At 47.5% G+C, this 17,299-nt stretch overlaps 1 protein-coding gene across 2 annotated transcripts in view; it reads right to left on the reverse strand.

Annotated features, from left to right (window-relative positions):
* The window catches only part of HNRNPH1 (heterogeneous nuclear ribonucleoprotein H1), a 147,187-nt gene that overhangs the window by 25,153 nt on the left and 104,735 nt on the right, over positions 1–17,299 (reverse strand). For both annotated transcript variants that reach the window (XM_033926942.1, XM_033926941.1), the window contains 2 exons: positions 14,851–14,986; positions 2,789–2,872 (listed from right to left, as the gene is read on the reverse strand). In XM_033926942.1, the coding sequence (XP_033782833.1) occupies positions 2,789–2,872; positions 14,851–14,986 (220 nt within the window). The remainder of the gene's footprint in view (positions 1–2,788; positions 2,873–14,850; positions 14,987–17,299) is intronic.

Below are 17,299 nucleotides of genomic sequence, written 5' to 3' on the forward strand. Positions count from 1 at the left end.
TACCCCGAAGATAGGAGGAAAAAGTGAAGGCATAATTTAGCACCCTGGTGGCCATCAGGGAATTGGAATAAAGGCGACGGCCAAACTTGTCCAGGGTTCGGCCCTCCCTACCAGGTGGAACCGCCGCAGAAACCCTGGAAGGCTGAGACTTCTTAAGGGCAGATTCCACCAGCAAAGACTGGTGGGAGAGCTGCGCCTTGTCGAACCCTTTAGCCGGCACCGTCCTGTATTTGCCTTCCATCTTGGACGGGACTGACGTGACCGTAAGAGGGTTTGACAAATTTTTTAACCAAGTCTGCAGGAGGACCTTATTGTATGGGAGCCGAGGAGCCTCCCTAGGTGGAGTTGGAAGGTCCTGCTCCTCAAGGAACTCCTTAGAATATTGGGATCCGACCGAGAGGTCCAACCCGAGGGCCTTGGCCATGTCCTGCACAAAAACCGAAAATGAGGACGGTTTAGCAGGCGGGGAAGGAGATCTCGACTTTTTCGCCGAGGAAACCGGAGAGGCCTCGTGCGAATAATACAAGGGATCTCTCCCTGACCCCGAGCCCCACGATGTCCTCTCCACAGGCCTCGAGGGGGTAGGAGAATGAGTCCGCCTCGACGAGGCCCGGGGCGAGGACCCCGGGGTCCGGGGGACGAGAGCCCCCTCCCGTTTCCTCGGCGAGGAAGAACGGGACACCCGACGCGCCGGGGAGCGGAGAAGCTTCGGATTGTCAATGCGCAACTCCAACACCCGCAACGCCTCGCCCCCGATCGGGGAAGACCGACCGCGCCCTCGAGGCGAACCCCGTGAGCGCTTCGGCTTCCTCGGCCGGCGCCTCGACCGAGTCCGAGGCGAGGGCGAAGACCCCCGGGAGGACCTCGAGGACGACGACGAGGAAATGCGGCGGACCCGACGCATCTTGTCCCGGGGCCGCACGCTACGCTCCGGCTGATCCCCCGCGGTCGATGGTAAGACCAAAGCCGAGGCCGAGGCGGGCGGAGCCTCGACAGCCGAGACCGAGGTCGGAGGAGCCCCGGTCTCCGAGGTCGAGGGAGCCCCGGCACCCGAGGCCGAGGTCGCCGAGGCCGAGGCCACCGAGGCAACAGCCGCCGGGGTCGAAGCCCGTTGCAGCTGTTCCAGGGCCCCCGACAGCTCCGTTGATATGAGCGCTCTGAGGAGCTCCTGAAAAGCCGGGATCCCGACGAAAGTCGGGAGGTCCGAATCCGGGGCAAGCTCCCTGGAGGGCGACCTCGGTCTCGAGTGTTCCCTCGGGGCTTGCACGGGCGGGGCCCGAGGCGGGGCCGAGGACGACCCACTCGCCTTGGTCGAAGCAGAGGACGGCTTCTTTGCAGACCCTGTAGGGGATGGAAGGGAGGACTTACCCGAGGTAGTCTTCGTTCCCGAGGTCGACTTGGAAGTCGAAGGGCGAGGAGAGGCCGAGGGCCCCGAGGTCGTCGAGGCCGAGGTCGAGGCCGGGGCCGAAGCCGAGGCCGACGTCGAGGCCTTCACCACGGGGTCCGCCGTAAACAACTCTGCCATTCTGGCCCTCCTGCGACGGAGAGCCCTGGGCTGAAAGGTGGAACAGCGATCGCACGAGGTGGTAGGGTGTTCCGGGCCCAGACAAATGATGCACCACCGGTGGGGGTCTGTAATAGAGAGCAGCCTCTCGCACCGGCTGCACTTTTTGAAACCCGTTACAGGACGGGACATCAACGACGAAACTGGCCGGGAACGATCGACGTCCCGCGGCCACGGCTGCCGGGAGCCCCCGGAGCCCAACGAAAAGAAAAATATATATTTTTTTTTTTGAAAAGAAAAGAACAGAATAAAAACGTCACAGAAAATCGAAAAGCACAGCGACCGAAATAATCAGACGCGGTGTCAGGAAGCAGCGACACAAAAAAGATTAGGAGCTCACAATCCACAGGGCTTACTGGCTCCGCGGAAAAAAATGAACTGAGGACCACGAGGTGGAACGCGCCCTCTAGTGGGCGAGGAAGCAGACACATGCGTGGTGCAGTGTGCAAACTTGAAACTTCTAGCAAGTTTGCTTGAAAAGCTGTCCGCGCTGGGGCTCCGTAGATGACGTCACCCACATGTGAGAATATCATGCCTGCTTGTCCTGGGATAATGTCTGTTTTGTATTGCTTCCAATGTTTCTGGGAGTGTTAGTTTTTTCCCATCAAGGGTGTAAATTCACTTGAAGTGCATTGTTTTCAAAGAGGACACACTATACATTACTTGTAAGTCCACTGGGTACCCGCTTTGCAAACAGTGCACTCTCTCAAAAGTATATGATTTTATCGGTAAATTAACTACAATTGTGATTTTTCTTGCTTGTTTTTGTTTGGTAATGATATGCTACATGGATATATCACTGACATTTCCCTTATCACTGCAAATTAATGTCTCCTCTATACTACTTAATTTCATCCACCTTGTGTATTTTTCCCTGCTCCCAAGTCCCCACATACATATAAAAGAGGTTAAAAAAAATTTGTGCTTGGTTAATTTGTTTTAAAGAATTTCAAATTTCAAATTCTACCCAAATCAAGAAGTAAAGTCATGTTTCAGCAGGTGAGGCATTAATCAAAAATGGGTCTTAGATGTTCTGAAATTAATTCAATATTTAATAAACAATTAGAGAACTTTCAGATAGGAGTCACTTTACAAGTAAGACTTCCCAAAAATGTTGTCAAATCTTATGAATCTCGCTGCAGAAAAATAATATTCACAATAAACTTCACATAGCAGAATTAACTAGATTAATACAACAGGATAAAGTCAGATAATCCATCATACCCATTGCGCCAATCATTTGACTGCCATATCCTGCACCACTTCCTCCTGCAGTAGAATTGAGGAAAAGTTCTACGTATCTGTGTTCTACAGAAGGGAAAGAAAGAGAAGTTAGAACTAGGGAAAAAAAAGCATCTATGTCAACAGTATGGTGTGTCAATTTTGGAGATGTCAAATTCTTTATTCATTTTTTCATCTTACATCAAGTACACAATATTAGATCATTTAAAACTCAAGGCCTTCGAGTTCACGCAGATGCTCAAGGCCCAGCAAAGAAGAGGACGCAGATCTTCGGGCACCGGCACTGGCATGTCCTGTGCGTGGGTGATGGGGGTAAGCAGCGTGTTCGGGTGGGTGCTGGGGGATTTCAGATCATGGCGGGGGGGGGGGGGGGGTGTAGAGCAGCGCCGCTGGCCTCGGGGGGGTGGGGGGGGTGGGAACGTATCAAGCGAGTTTCCCTTAGTTCCTATGGGGAAACTCGCTTGATATACGAGTATTTTGGTTTACGAGCATGCTTCTGGAATGAATTATGCTCGTAAACCAAGGTACCACTGTATTAACTAATGATATCATTATTAAAATCTTTTAAATTCTTCCTACAAGATGGAAACACAAGATCCCATAAAAACATCTACAGGACAGAAAAGCATTAACAGAGAATAGCATTAGCACAGGAAGGGAGAGAATGAGAGCCAGAAGGCCTTGAGCATGCACAGATGCTCAAGGCCCAGCCCAGGCAAGAGGAGGAATCTTTCCTTAACTGGCACTGGCACGCAGCAGATGGGGTAAGGAGCTTGTTTGGGTGGGCGGGCGGATGTCGCTTCCAACGGGCACCGATGCCGGTTTGAGCTTGGAGGGGGGGATGTGATGAAGCAGCACCGGTAGCCTCGGGGGGAAGGAAGGAGGAGGAGGTGCAATGAATCAAAGCGAGTTTCCCTTACCTCTTATGGGGAAACTCGCTTTGCTATACGAGCAATTTGGTTTACGAGCATGCTTCTGGAACGAATTATGCTCGTAAACCAAGGTTCCACTATAATTGCATTTTCATCATTTTCTTAAAAGTTCAATCTCCCATCACAGAATACTAGGCAGTGCATTCCAGAGCTTGACGCCAGCTACAGAGAGCATTGTTGCCCAACCTTAACATGAGAGACTCACTAAGCTCAATATGAAAGGAGCCTTCTCCTCTAAATGTTAAGCTCCTAAACAAATGGAATTGCTTAAGAGGATACAATGATGGCTCATTTCTGCCTACAGTAGCTAACTCAGCAGCTATGGCAGCAGATTATGCTTGTAGAGCATTTTCCAGCATCAGCTAAACGTCATTCAATTTTGCTTTTCATTTTGGACCAGAAATCAAATTAGATGCCTCAGAATATTTTTGTGAGTAGGGGTGGTATTCTAGACCTCCCTTAAATGCCTTGTATCAATTATTTATTTTTCATTCTTCTTCACGGCCCTCAGAGATGCCACCAAGGGTTCAATACAGGATCATGACCCCTGGCTTTATGCACCCAATCGTCACCGGGTCGAGCAATCAGGGAAATTCCCTTGGACTGACCCAAAGCTATGGACACTCCTGTGCCTGAGAATGCAAGCTAGACATAGCCTGAGCGTTCCATAAAGGACCTTCCAGAGAGCCAACTGCTTATCTGGAAGCCAGGAAAAGTGCAGATTACGAACAAATGCTGCAGAGCTAGGGAGAAAAAATTGAAGAAATGAGAGGAGCGGGCTGGAATTCACGCTCAACTCTGGTAAGAATGCAGTAATGAGGTCTGGTAGCATCTCAAACTTAAACAAGTGCTTGACAATTGGATCTTCTCTAGGATCCGGAGCCCCAAAAGGATCTGCGGATCCAGTACTCAAGTCCAGATTCCCAAATCTGAGAAGTACTCACTGTAAAAAAAAAAAAAAAAAAGGATCAGGTAGGTCTGGAGCAGCCGCTGGGACCCTGGATACAGTTTGGGAAGGAGGAACAGATGGTGTAGACGGATTTACATAAGAACATAAGAAGCGCCATCTCCGGAACAGATCCTAGGTCCATCAAGTCCAGCGATCCTCACACGCGAAGGCCCTGCCAGGTGTACCCTGGCATAGTTTTGGTCCCCATATCGCTCTAAGCTTCTCATAAAGAGAAGTGCATCTAGCTTACCCTTACCCATGTCACTTCATGCCACTCATAAGGAGATGTACATCTAACTTACCCTTAAATCCTAGAACGGTGAATTCCGCAATTACCTCTTCTGGGAGAGCATTCCAGGTGTCCACCACTCGTTGCGTGAAGCAGAATTTCCGGATATTTGTCCTGAACTTGTCCCCCCTTAGCTTCAGCCCATGTCCTCTTGTCCGTGCCACATTGGACATTGTAAATAATGGTTTTTCCTTCTCTATTTTGTCAATTCCTTTCAGTATTTTGAATGTCTCGATCATATCCCCTCGCAATCTCCTTTTCTCAAGGGAGAACAACCCCAGTCTCTTAAGTCTTTCCTCGTAATCCAGGTTCTCCACACCTTTCACCAGCTTTGTTGCTCGTCTCGGCACCCTCTCTAGCAGTTTGATATCCTTCTTTAGGTATGGAGACCAATGCTGGATGCAGTATTCCAAGTGTGGTCTGACCATCGTTCTATAAAGCGTCATTATAACTTTCTCCGATCTACTCGTGATTCCCTTCTTTATCATGCCTAGCATTCTATTCGCATTCTTCGCTGCCACTGCACCGACAGTTTCAGTGTCCTATCGATTAATATCCCCAGGTCCTTTTCCTGTTCAGATTTTCCCAAAGTTGCACTTGACATACTATACTTGTGTTCCTTATTTTTTCTGCCTAAGAGCATCGCTTTGCATTTTTCCACATTAAACTTCATCTGCCATTTATCTGCCCAATTCTCCAATCGGCTCAAGTCACTCTGGAGTTCCTCACTGTCCTTCTGCGATTTGATGGCCCGGCATAGCTTTGTGTCATCTGCAAACTTGATGATCTCACTGGATGTTCCATCCTCTAGGTCATTGATGAAGATATTAAATAAGATGGGCCCAAGTACCGAGCCCTGGGGCACACCGCTAGTCACATTTTCCCATTCCAAGAACTTCCCATTTATGCCCACCCTCTGCCTTATGCTCTCCAGCCATTTGCCTATCTATCTTAGTTTATCTCTTTCTATTCCATGGCCCTGCAGTTTCCTGAGGAGTCTTACATGTGGAACTTTGTCTAACGCTTTCTGAAAATCCAAGTATATAATATCCACCGGTTCTCCATTATCAGTTTGTCTGTTCACTGTCTCAAAATATTGAAGTAGGTTTGTCAAGTATGACTTCCCTTTCCTGAATCCATGTTGGCTGGCTTTCATCAGGTCGTGTGTGTCTAGGTGCCGGGTTATGCTATCCTTGATCAGCGCCTCAACCATATTCCCAAGGACCGATGTGAGACTCACAGGTCTATAGTTGCCCGGTACTCCTCTTGATCCATTTTTGAATATCGGCGTGACGTTCGCTATCTTCCAGTCATTTAGTATCTGCCCTGTTTTGATTGACAGGTTGGCAAGTTTTTGGAATAGTTCTCCGATTTCCACTTTTAGCTCTTTCAAGACCATCGGCTGAATTCCATCTGGTCCAGGGGATTTGTCGCTTTTGAGTTTGTCGATCTGGCGGTAGATCTGGTCCAAGTCCACGTCTACTGTGGTAAGGCTGTCCTCTGTTACTCCTTTGAACACTTTCACTGCTTCTGGAATTGTTGCAGTGTCTTCCTTTGTAAAGACAGACGCAAAGAATGAATTTAGTCTGTCTGCGATTTGTTTGTCTTCCTTGATGTACCCTTTCCTTCCCTGGTCGTCCAGCAGTTCCACCGCTTCTTTTGTGGGTTTTCTCCCTTTCACGTACCTGAAGAAGGGCTTGAAGTTTTTGACCTCCTGCGGTGTTTTCTCCTCATAGTCCTTTTTGGCATCCCTCATCGCCCTGTGACACTTCTTCTGATCACCCTTGTGTTTGTTCCAAGTTTCGATTGTTTTCGTGCGTTTCCATGCTTTGAAGGAGTCCTTCTCTTCTTTTATGGCTTCCTTCACCTCTTTAGTAAGCCACGCCACCTCTCTTTTGCCTTTAGTTTTCTTGGCTTTGGATATCCGCGGAATGTAGAGGCTTTGTGCTTCCGTGATAGTATTTTTCAGAAGAGACCATGCCTGTTCTACCGTTTTGACTTTGCCCATTTTTTTCTTGATCCGTTGTTTCACCATGGCTTTCATGCTATCGTATCTTCCCCTTTTGAAGTTTAAGATTTGTAGAGACCCCCCTCCCCCGAGGCCAATCAGCGACAGGGATACGTAACAAAGGAAACAGAAAAGCACCCACAACCGGAAACAGAAAAGCACCTAGCAGCTGGACACCTGGAGTAAAATACGGATCCGCAAAATCTCAAATTCTGAGAAGGTATCTGGATCCTGGGACATAGAGGCACCCTTAGATGACTCATACTTGCGCTTATTAGGCTGCAGAGAATCTGTCTTGCGGTGGACAGATAAAGCCAGCAATTTTTTTCTCAAATTTGGTATGAATCCATACAAGGAGACCCTAAGGACTCCATTCCAGCAGTTTTCCTGGCAAAATTTTGAATTTTACAGAAGCAGGGAAAAGTTGAAAAAAGATCGTTAAAAATTCAAAATGGCCAACAGACCTGAATTTACTTCAAAAATGCGCCAAAACACCACCATTTTTTCAAATTTTAAAAATTACAAAAAAAAAACATATTTCAGGTGGGGAACAGAGAAACATAAGGAAACCTTCAAAACCCCTCAAAATTAACTTTTAAAAGTTCAATTTTGGAACTTGTCAGCTCCACTTTACTCACAGTTACTGGACACAGATAGCCTGCACCTGCTTCCAGCTTTTTCAATGGATGGTTTAAAATTCATTGGCACGCTTCTGGAAATTCATCCTCGAAGCTTTCTTCGGGCTGCTATTCATACTCTGACTATGCCTCCACCCCTGCGGACCACTGGATGGGTGGAGGTGCGAAAATACAGCCAGCGAACTGCGGAACACTGCTGAGCCCCCTAAACACGCTACAAAGTCTGCGCTCAATCCCCCGCTTAACAGGGAGTGAGACTAGGCAGAGCTTCAAATCCATTTCAAACGCGAAAATACCAGCAAAAGGGACAAATGCACGTTGAATTAAAATAATAAAATGGGGAGAGCAGAATCTACACAGCTGCAGCCATGCATGCAAAAGACTACTAGAGGGCGCTACATTAGCCTATGAAGTACACTAGAGGCAGAGTGAAAAACCTGGAATGGATTTTTTCTGCAGACTATGCGAGTAGTGGGAAATAACCCTATGGTCTAGAACAGGGCTGCCCAAATCTGGTCCTCGAGATCTACTGGCAGGCCAGGTTCTCTGGATATCTGCAATTAATTTGCCTGCACTGCCTTCTTGGTATGCAAATCTCTCTCATGCATGTTCATTGTGGATATCCTGAAAATCTGGCCTGCCAGTAGATCTCGAGGACCGGACTTGGGCAGCCCTGGTCTAGAATGTCTCACCTATTGCACTAGAATAAGTATTTTTTTAACTTTTGTCATCTAGGTGATCTGGTGTGGTGATGGGGGGGATTTCTAATTTCTTCTAATCCATCTCTTTTCTCAGTTCTTCTTTCCACTTTACATTTCATATCGTCTTTGTAACTTCTCTAGCTCTCTAATCTTTTCCTATCATTTCATTTTGTACCATTTCAAAGTCTAATGTTCTGGTAAGTTTACTTTGTACACAAGGAAAACAGGAGATGCCAACTTCCCAATACTTGGAAAGTGGAGAACAAAACACCGAAGGAGACTCTGGTGCTAAATGCTGACATGATCGTGTTTCGGCCCCAAATGGTCCTGCCTCAGGAATCTGGAGTCAGAGTGATAAGTGCGATATTCTTCCTAGTCAAATATAGACCAATATTATAAAGCATAAAAAGGTAGCTCTTGAGAGCTGACTTAACAGTCCTTCGGAGGAAATTGTGTTTAAGGATTGCGGCTAAACAGCACAGTTACTTACCGTAACAGGTGTTATCCAGGGACAGCAGGCAGATATTCTTGACTGATGGGTGACGGCACCGACGGAGCCCCAGTACGGACAATTTTAGAGTGATTGCACTCTAAGTACTTTGAAAGTTCTAGTAGGCCGCACCGCGCACGCGCGAGTGCCTTCCAGCCCGACAGAGGCGCGCGGTCCCCACTTAGGATAAGCCAGTTAAGAAGCCAACCCGGGGAGGTGGGTGGGACGCAAGAATATCTGCCTGCTGTCCCTGGATAACACCTGTTACGGTAAGTAACTGTGCTTTATCCCAGGACAAGCAGGCAGCATATTCTTGACTGATGGGTGACCTCCAAGCTAACAAAAAGAGGGATGGAGGGAAGGTTGGCCATTAGGAAAATAAATTTTGTAAAACAGATTGGCCGAAGTGTCCATCCCGTCTGGAGAATGCATCCAGACAATAATGTGATGTAAAAGTGTGAACTGAGGACCAAGTAGCAGCCTTGCAGATTTCCTCAATGGAAGTAGATCGGAGGAAAGCTACAGAGGCTGCCATAGCTCTAACTTTGTGGCCCGTGACAGAACCTTCCAGTGTCAGGCCCGACTGAGCATAACAGAAAGAAACGCAAGCAGCAAGCCAATTGGAGAGAGTGCGTTTAGATACAGGATGACCCAACTGATTAGGATCAAAGGACAAAAATAGTTGAGGAGATGATCTGTGGGGCTTAGTACGTTCAAGATAGTAAGCCAGAGCACGTTTACAGTCCAAGGTATGCAAAGCCTGTTCACCTGGATGAGAATGAGGCTTTGGAAAAAATACAGGTAGGACTATGGACTGGTTAAGATGAAAGTCAGACACAACCTTAGGAAGAAATTTGGGGTGTGTACGGAGAACCACCTTATCATGGTGAAAAACAGTGAAAGGCAGATCGGCCACTAGTGCATGCAGTTCACTGACCCTCCTGGCAGAAGTGAGAGCTATAAGGAAGACCACTTTCCAGGTAAGAAATTTGAAATGCGCTGTGGCCAAAGGTTCAAAAGGAGGCTTCATTAAAGCGGAAAGAACCACATTGAGATCCCAGACCACAGGAGGAGGCTTGAGAGGTGGTTTCACATTGAAAAGGCCCCTCATGAACCGAGAAACCAAAGGATGAGCCGAGAGGGGTTTTCCATGAATTGGCTCATGAAATGCAGCAATTGCACTAAGGTGAACTCTGATAGAAGTAGATTTAAGACCAGAGTCAGACAAGGAAAGAAGATAGTCCAACACCAGTCCCACTGCTAGAGACATGGGATCATGGTGATGTAAGAGGCACCAGGAAGAAAACCGAGACCACTTCTGTTGATAACACTGGAGCGTGGCCGGTTTCCTGGAAGCATCAATGATAGAGCGGACAGGCTGAGAAAGGAGTGAGTGAGCCGAAGTCAGCCCGAGAGATACCAAGCTGTCAGGTGCAGAGACTGTAGGTTGGGATGCAGTAGGGTCTGCTGATGCTGAGAAAGCAGAGAAGGAAACAGTGGAAGAGGTATGGGTTCCCTGGAACTGAGTTGAAGTAGAAGGGAGAACCAATGTTGCCTGGGCCACCGTGGAGCGATGAGAAGCATGGTGGCTTGTTCCCTCTTGAGCTTGAACAGTGTTCGCAGCATGAGCGGTAGAGGGGGAAAAGCATATAGGAAGAGACTGGTCCAATCCAGGAGAAATGCATCGGGCGCCAGTCGGTGAGGAGAGTAGAGTCTGGAGCAAAACAGGGGCAGCTGATGGTTGTGGGGAGCTGCAAAAAGGTCCACTTGAGGAGTGCCCCATTGAGCGAAAATGGTCTGAAGAGTCGAGGGATCGAGAGTCCATTCGTGAGGTTGGAGAATTCTGCTGAGATTGTCCGCTAAGGAATTCTGTTCCCCTTGAATGTAGATAGCCTTCAGGAATAAGTGACGAGCTGTCGCCCAAGACCAAATCCGTTGGGCTTCCTGACACAACAGGCGAGAGCCCGTTCCTCCCTGTTTGTTGATGTAGTACATTGCAACTTGATTGTCTGTGCAAATGAGTAGTACTTGAGGAAAGAGAAGATGTTGAAACGCCTTGAGGGCATAGAACATCGCTCGGAGTTCCAGGAAATTGATGTGGTGTTTCTTTTCCTGGGCAGTCCAAAATCCCTGAGTTTGGAATTCGTTCAAGTGAGCTCCCCAGGCGTAGGGGGAGGAATCTGTGGTGATGACTAGTTGATGAGGAGGTAGATGGAACAGCAGACCTCTGGATAGATTTGAAGATGTCAACCACCAAAGAAGCGACTGTCGAAGAGACGAGGTCACAGATATGTGTTGTGAACAAGGATCCGTCACTTGGGACCATTGGTTCGCTAAGGTCCATTGAGGAGTACGCAGGTGGAGACGTGCGAAGGGTGTGACATGTACTGTCGAAGCCATGTGCCCCAATAGCACCATCATGTGATTCGCAGAAATGGTAATCTGTTGAAACACCTGCTGACAGAGATGGAGGATGGCGTGAAGGCAGTTGGATGGAAGAAACGCCCTCATCAGAACAGTGTCCAGAACGGCTCCAATAAATTGAAGTCGCTGGGTCGGAATGAGGTGAGACTTGGGTAGATTGATTTCGAACCTAATAGTCGAAGAAAGTGAATGGTCTGATTGGTGGCAAGCAGAACCGCCTGAGGGGAATGAGCTTTGATCAACCAGTCGTCCAGATAAGGGAAGACTTGAAAGTTGTGAGAGCGGAGATAGGCCGCTACCACAATCAGACATTTGGTGAATACCCTGGGAGAGGAGGCCAGGCCGAAGGGTAGCACTTTGTACTGATAATGATGTTGATTGATGAGAAAGCGCAGATATTGCCTGGACGTCAGATGGATAGGAATATGTGTGTAAGCCTCTTTGAGATCGAGGGAGCATAGCCAGTCGCCCTGAGCGAGAAGAGGGTAGAGGGTGGCAAGAGAGAGCATTTTGAACTTCTCCTTGACCAAACATTTGTTAAGATCTCTGAGATCTAAGATGGGTCTGAGGTCTCCAGTCTTTTTGGGAACTAGAAAGTACCGGGAGTAAAAACCCTGACCTCGCTGATCTTGAGGAACTTCTTCGATGGCATTGAGAAGATGGAGGGATTGAACCTCTTGAGCGAGAAGGAGGGACTGAGACTTGTTGGAAGCAGACTCTTTTGGCAGGCCTAACGGCGGAGGAGTTTGAAAATTGAGGGAGTAGCCATGGGCTATGATCGAGAGCACCCACTGGTCGGTGGTGATTACCTCCCATCGAGAGTGAAAAATGGTTAATCAACCTCCTATGGGCTGTGGAAGAGGACAGGAGGGAGGGATACTGGCAATGCCCAGGAGAAGGGAGTCAAAAGGGCTGAGTCGGCTTAGTCTGAGTGACAGGCTTTATGGTAGGCAGCTGTTGCTGACGTGCTTGTTGGTGCTGTTGCCGCTGCCTCCGAGGTTGTGGAGGTTGAGGCTGAACTGGCCGAGCAGAAAACCGCCTCTGATATGATGGCTGCTGTCTAAATGGACGAGGAGGAGGCTTCTTTTTATTTTTCAGCAAAGTATCCCACCTCGTCTCATGGGCAGAGAGCTTTTGAGTGGTGGTATCCATAGATTCTCCAAAGAGCTCATCACCCAGGCAGGGAGCATTGGCAAGGCGGTCCTGGTGGTTCACATCAAGGTCGGAGACTCGGAGCCATGCCAATCGTCTCATCGCTACAGACATAGCCGTGGCTCGGGATTTGAGTTCAAAAGTATCATAGATGGACCGGACCATGAACTTCCTGAGTTGTAGGAGACTGGAAGTGCATTGTTGGAATGCAGGAAGCTTACGGTCAGGAAGATACTTTTGAAAAGAAGAGACTTGCTGAATCAAATGTTTCAGGTAAAAAGAGAAGTGAAACGCATAGTTACCTGAACGGTTGGCCAGCATTGCATTTTGGTAAAGTCTTTTACCAAATTTATCCATGGCCTTGCCCTCTCTGCCAGGAGGGATAGAGGCATATACACTAGAGCCTGCCGATTTTTTGAGGGTGGACTCCACCAGCAGAGATTCATGGGGCAGCTGGGGTTTGTCAAACCCTGGAATAGGAATCACCTTGTAAAGCGATTCCAGCTTCCTAGGGGCTCCTGGAACGGTGAGAGGAGTTTCTAAATTTTTGTAAAAAGTTTCCCTCAAGATGTCATGGAGGGGTAACTTTAAAAATTCTTTCGGAGGCTGGTCAAAATCCAAAGCATCAAGAAATGCTTTGGATTTTTTAGAGTCAGACTCTAGAGGGATGGAAAGGGTGTCCCGACATCTCCTTAAGAAACTTAGTGAAGGACGAGTGCTCTGGCTTACCAGCAGGATCCTGCACCGATGTAACATCCTCCTCCGAGGAATAATCTGCCTCGGTACCGAGGGGGTCATCAGAATCATCCCACAAATCAGGGTCCCGTACCGATGACAGACGGCCCTGAGAAAGTGGGGTAGAAGGTTCGGTATGCTTGGTTTTGCGTACCGATTTACCAGACCTCATGGACACCGTACCGGGTGACTGTACAGCAGTATGGGTGTCAGAGAACGGCACCGGCTCCAAAGTCGAGTAAGCAGTGCGTCGAAGAGACTTCGGTTCCGCCGAGAGAACAGGCATAGAAACAGATTTTTGCGGTGCCGACAACGTCGATGCCGACAAAACAGGCTGTTCGACGATCGGCACCGAATGTTCAGTAGGTACCGACACTGGAAGGCTTGGAGTCAGCAGAGCCGGGAGCAAGTGTTGTAACTGCTCCTTAAGCTGGACCTGAAGGATGGATGCTATTCTCTCATCCAGAGACGGTCCCGATGGCACCGGTACCGCTTTTTTCTTGCTCGGTACCTGCGGTGCAGCTCGACGCTCAGGCGAAGTCGATGCCGATGAAGAGGCAGTGACTTCAATAGGAGCGGAGCGTTTGCGAGGCCGGCGCGCAGTCTGCAGGACTTGGCTCACTGCTTGTTCGACTGGCGGGCTAAGGACAGTAGGGGATGGCTTCTTAGCCGGCTTACCTACAGGGTGCGACACCGAGGATGGATCTTGCGGTGTCGAAGTCACCGGTGCCGATTTGGAGGAAGATGACGGTGTCGATGCCGGGGGAACTTCCATGGCGGCATCGAAAAGAATTCGCTGTTGAATTTGGCGATTCTTTAGAGTTCTCTTTTGGAGAGAACTGCAGCGGGTGCAAGTTTCTGCCCTATGGTCCGGACCCAGACACTGAAGGCACCACTTGTGCAGGTCGGAAAGAGAAATAGGACGTGCACACCGCTGACACTTCTTAAAACCCGGTGAAGGGGGCATGAAGGGAAAAACGGCCGTAGCAAAATCGAAGCCCGAGGCTTCGATGGTGCCAACAGGCCCCGCCGGGGCTGACCGGAAAAAAGTCGGAAAAAAAAATTGACTTTTTTTTTTTTTTAAAATAAAAGAAACGATAAGGTGAATAAATCACGACAAGAAAATAACGCGCGAGCGGGAAGGCGAGAAAAATTTGAAAAACTTTTCCAACAGCAGTTGGAACACGCGTCTTCTTAGCTCCGCGGAAACTAAGAAACTGGAGACCGCGCGCCTCTGTCGGGCGGGAAGGCACTCGCGCATGCGCGGTGCAGCCTACTAGAACTTTCAAAGTTCTTAGAGTGCAATCACTCTAAAATTGTCCGTACCGGGGCTCCGTCGGTGCCGTCACCCATCAGTCAAGAATATGCTGCCTGCTTGTCCTGGGATAATTTCTGTTAGGACTGTTAAGTCAGCTCTCAGAGCTACTTTTTTATGCTTTATAATATTGGTCTATATTTGACTTGGAAGAATATCGCACTTACCATCACTCTGACTCCAGACTCCTGAGGAAGGCCCATTTGGGGCCAAAACACGATCGTGTTGAGTCTTGGTACATTAATAAAGGGCATTTAGCACCAGAAACTCCTTCGCTGTTTTGTTCTCTACTTTGTACACAAACCATTCTAGAGTATCTCATGCAGAACTCATGCAAAATTAAAGTAAGACAGGGTGAAAACACCAGTAAAAGTTATCAAGTTAATCAGGAATAACTGAAAATAAACTTACGCATATTAGCTTTGTCTTTAGACATAGCAGCCACAGCATCCTCATGAGTAGCAAACTCTACATCTGCCTCACCAGTTACTCGCCCATCTGATCCTATTTCAATGTGTACTCGTACAGGGTTTAAAGGGGAGAAGAACTAGATAAAGAGAAGAAACAATTTGTTAGCTACAGAAGAATTGGGCTACAAATATTTAAAGTACAACAGTTTTAAACATAGCCAGGTGGCAAGTGTGCACCAAAACAGTTCTTCCACTTTTTCCTGGGAGAGTTCTGTGTAAAGCAAAACATAAAGTCAAATTCTAAATACTATATATCAGTATATAGCTGTAGTAAAAGTTTAAAACAGAAAAAATAAAACTTGCTCAAATGCACAATAAGTTTCATGTTCAGAACTGTTATGCTATTCTGAGCTTATATTCCATGTCTACCTTCAAAGGTTCTACACAGATTACAGAAAGATTTTAACTGGTTAGAATAAGTCCAGGAGCTATGATACAACAAACTATATACTCAAATATAAGTCGAGACCCCCATTTTTCCTTCCAAAAAGGAGGAAAAATGGTTCACTCGAATATTCAAGTGTCCTACCCTACCAAGATTTGCATCCAGTGCCCCCTCCTCCCCTGGCTCTGAACCCAGCCCCCTCCCTGCCAAGCACTGAACCCAGCTCCCTTCCATCCCTCCAAGGTTCTGCACCCTGTCTCCCCTCCATGTCCATTGTATAACCTCTCTGCCACGTACCTGGACCAGCGGGCAGGAGCAAGCTTTCTACGCTCCTTCCCTGCTGCTAAACTGGTCGCTACTGCGAGTTCTGACCAGCTGTACCAAGCAGAGGCGCAATATGGCACTGAGCAGCTATCTGAATGGCTCCTGTGAATTCTCACGAGACTCACTGCAGCCATTCAGGAAGCTGCTCAGCGCTGACCAGAAGCACCAAAGTGCGCTCCTGCTCAGTACAGTTGAAATCAGAACTCGCGGCAACGACTGGTTTAGCAGCAGGACAGATACACGGAAAGCTCGCTCCTGCCTGCTACACCTCTGGACCATCAGGGATTCCAGGTACACGGCACAGAGGAGGTACAATGGACACAGCAGGGAGGGGCCTGGCGGAGGCCTGTAACAAGTCCAGAAGGGTGGGTGGGTGGGCACTGGCCTGAATATAAACAGACACTCCTCATTTCTAGGCTATTTGACATAGGCTATGAATCATCCAAAGGGCTTTATCAAGGTATTTCCCCTTAGTTATGCCAGTTCCACGAGTGCTATTTCAGCATGGAATGGGCATAACTAAGGTGAATACCTTGACAAAGCCCTTTGTGCGAAACATAGCCTATGTTGGATTCAGACCCCCCTGCTATTCTATGCTTTCTAAAGAGATGAGTATTTAAATACTAATGCTGAAAATTAAAACAAAGCTAAAAAAAAAACTATATATATATATATATATATATAAAAATAATATAACCAATGAAGATTTTGGTGCAAGCGAATTTGTATGAAAACTGTCACACAATATGCACCGCTGAGGTCTGTGAATGGGTTATGGGTTATAACCTAACTACCTAAGGTGATTGTTTTTGTTTCTCCTGCTGATGAATAAACTTTAGGAAAATAAAACGCTACTGTGTGCCGAATATACTTGTGTATTGAACAACTATAGAACAACCAAGGGTGGTTCTGTGGAGCCTACACAAAAAAGTTTTGTCTTCTCACAGTTCAATGAGTTGAAGACCTTTGATAAACTTTGGGTGTTTCTTCCTTTTGATATGGAAGATTGCAATCTTGGAAAAATTTATTCACCTACATAGCAGAGCTGAGTAAAACTATTTGTCATTTCTGAAGAGGATTTCTGGGGGGCGTGGCTTAACGCGAACACGAATGGACGCGTGATCGCGACGCTCCTCTCCTGCTAGGCAAATATTATTAAAAAATATATCCTCTTCTTATTGATTTTTTAATGAAATAATCACCTGTTAACGTCAAACTTGTGACGGAACAATATTTCCTTTATCCGCCGAAATTAAATCAAAACCTGAGGGAAGGAGTCAGAGAAGCGCCTTTCTCCTCTGTGCTGAGGCGAATTGGTATCGAGTGCAGAAGGGGAAAAATAAAAGGAACTAAAAAATTCACCGGAAAAACAGACAGTGGTGGAAAGATCACCGAAGGTAGAGGAGTACTGCCAAGACCTGCATTGAAATCCTAAGGGAAAGGGTTTGTTTCCCTTTTGATGGTTTTTCATGGCAGACTATTGAATCTCTGTGAGTTTTCTTTGCTGAACGGTGAGATACAGCTCACAGAGGAAAAAAGAAGAAAGGTGAAGACAATTTCCGTTGACTAAAAGGATGGCAATGGAAAAAAGGTGAATGGTGGTGAAAAAATTGAAAAGAGATCGATTTTGATATGAGATCGTTAATAACTGACTTTTAGAATTGTGGCGGTTTTAAAGCTG

The sequence above is a fragment of the Geotrypetes seraphini genome, chromosome 18 (genome assembly GCF_902459505.1).
Source record: "Geotrypetes seraphini chromosome 18, aGeoSer1.1, whole genome shotgun sequence".
Taxonomy (NCBI): domain Eukaryota; kingdom Metazoa; phylum Chordata; class Amphibia; order Gymnophiona; family Dermophiidae; genus Geotrypetes; species Geotrypetes seraphini.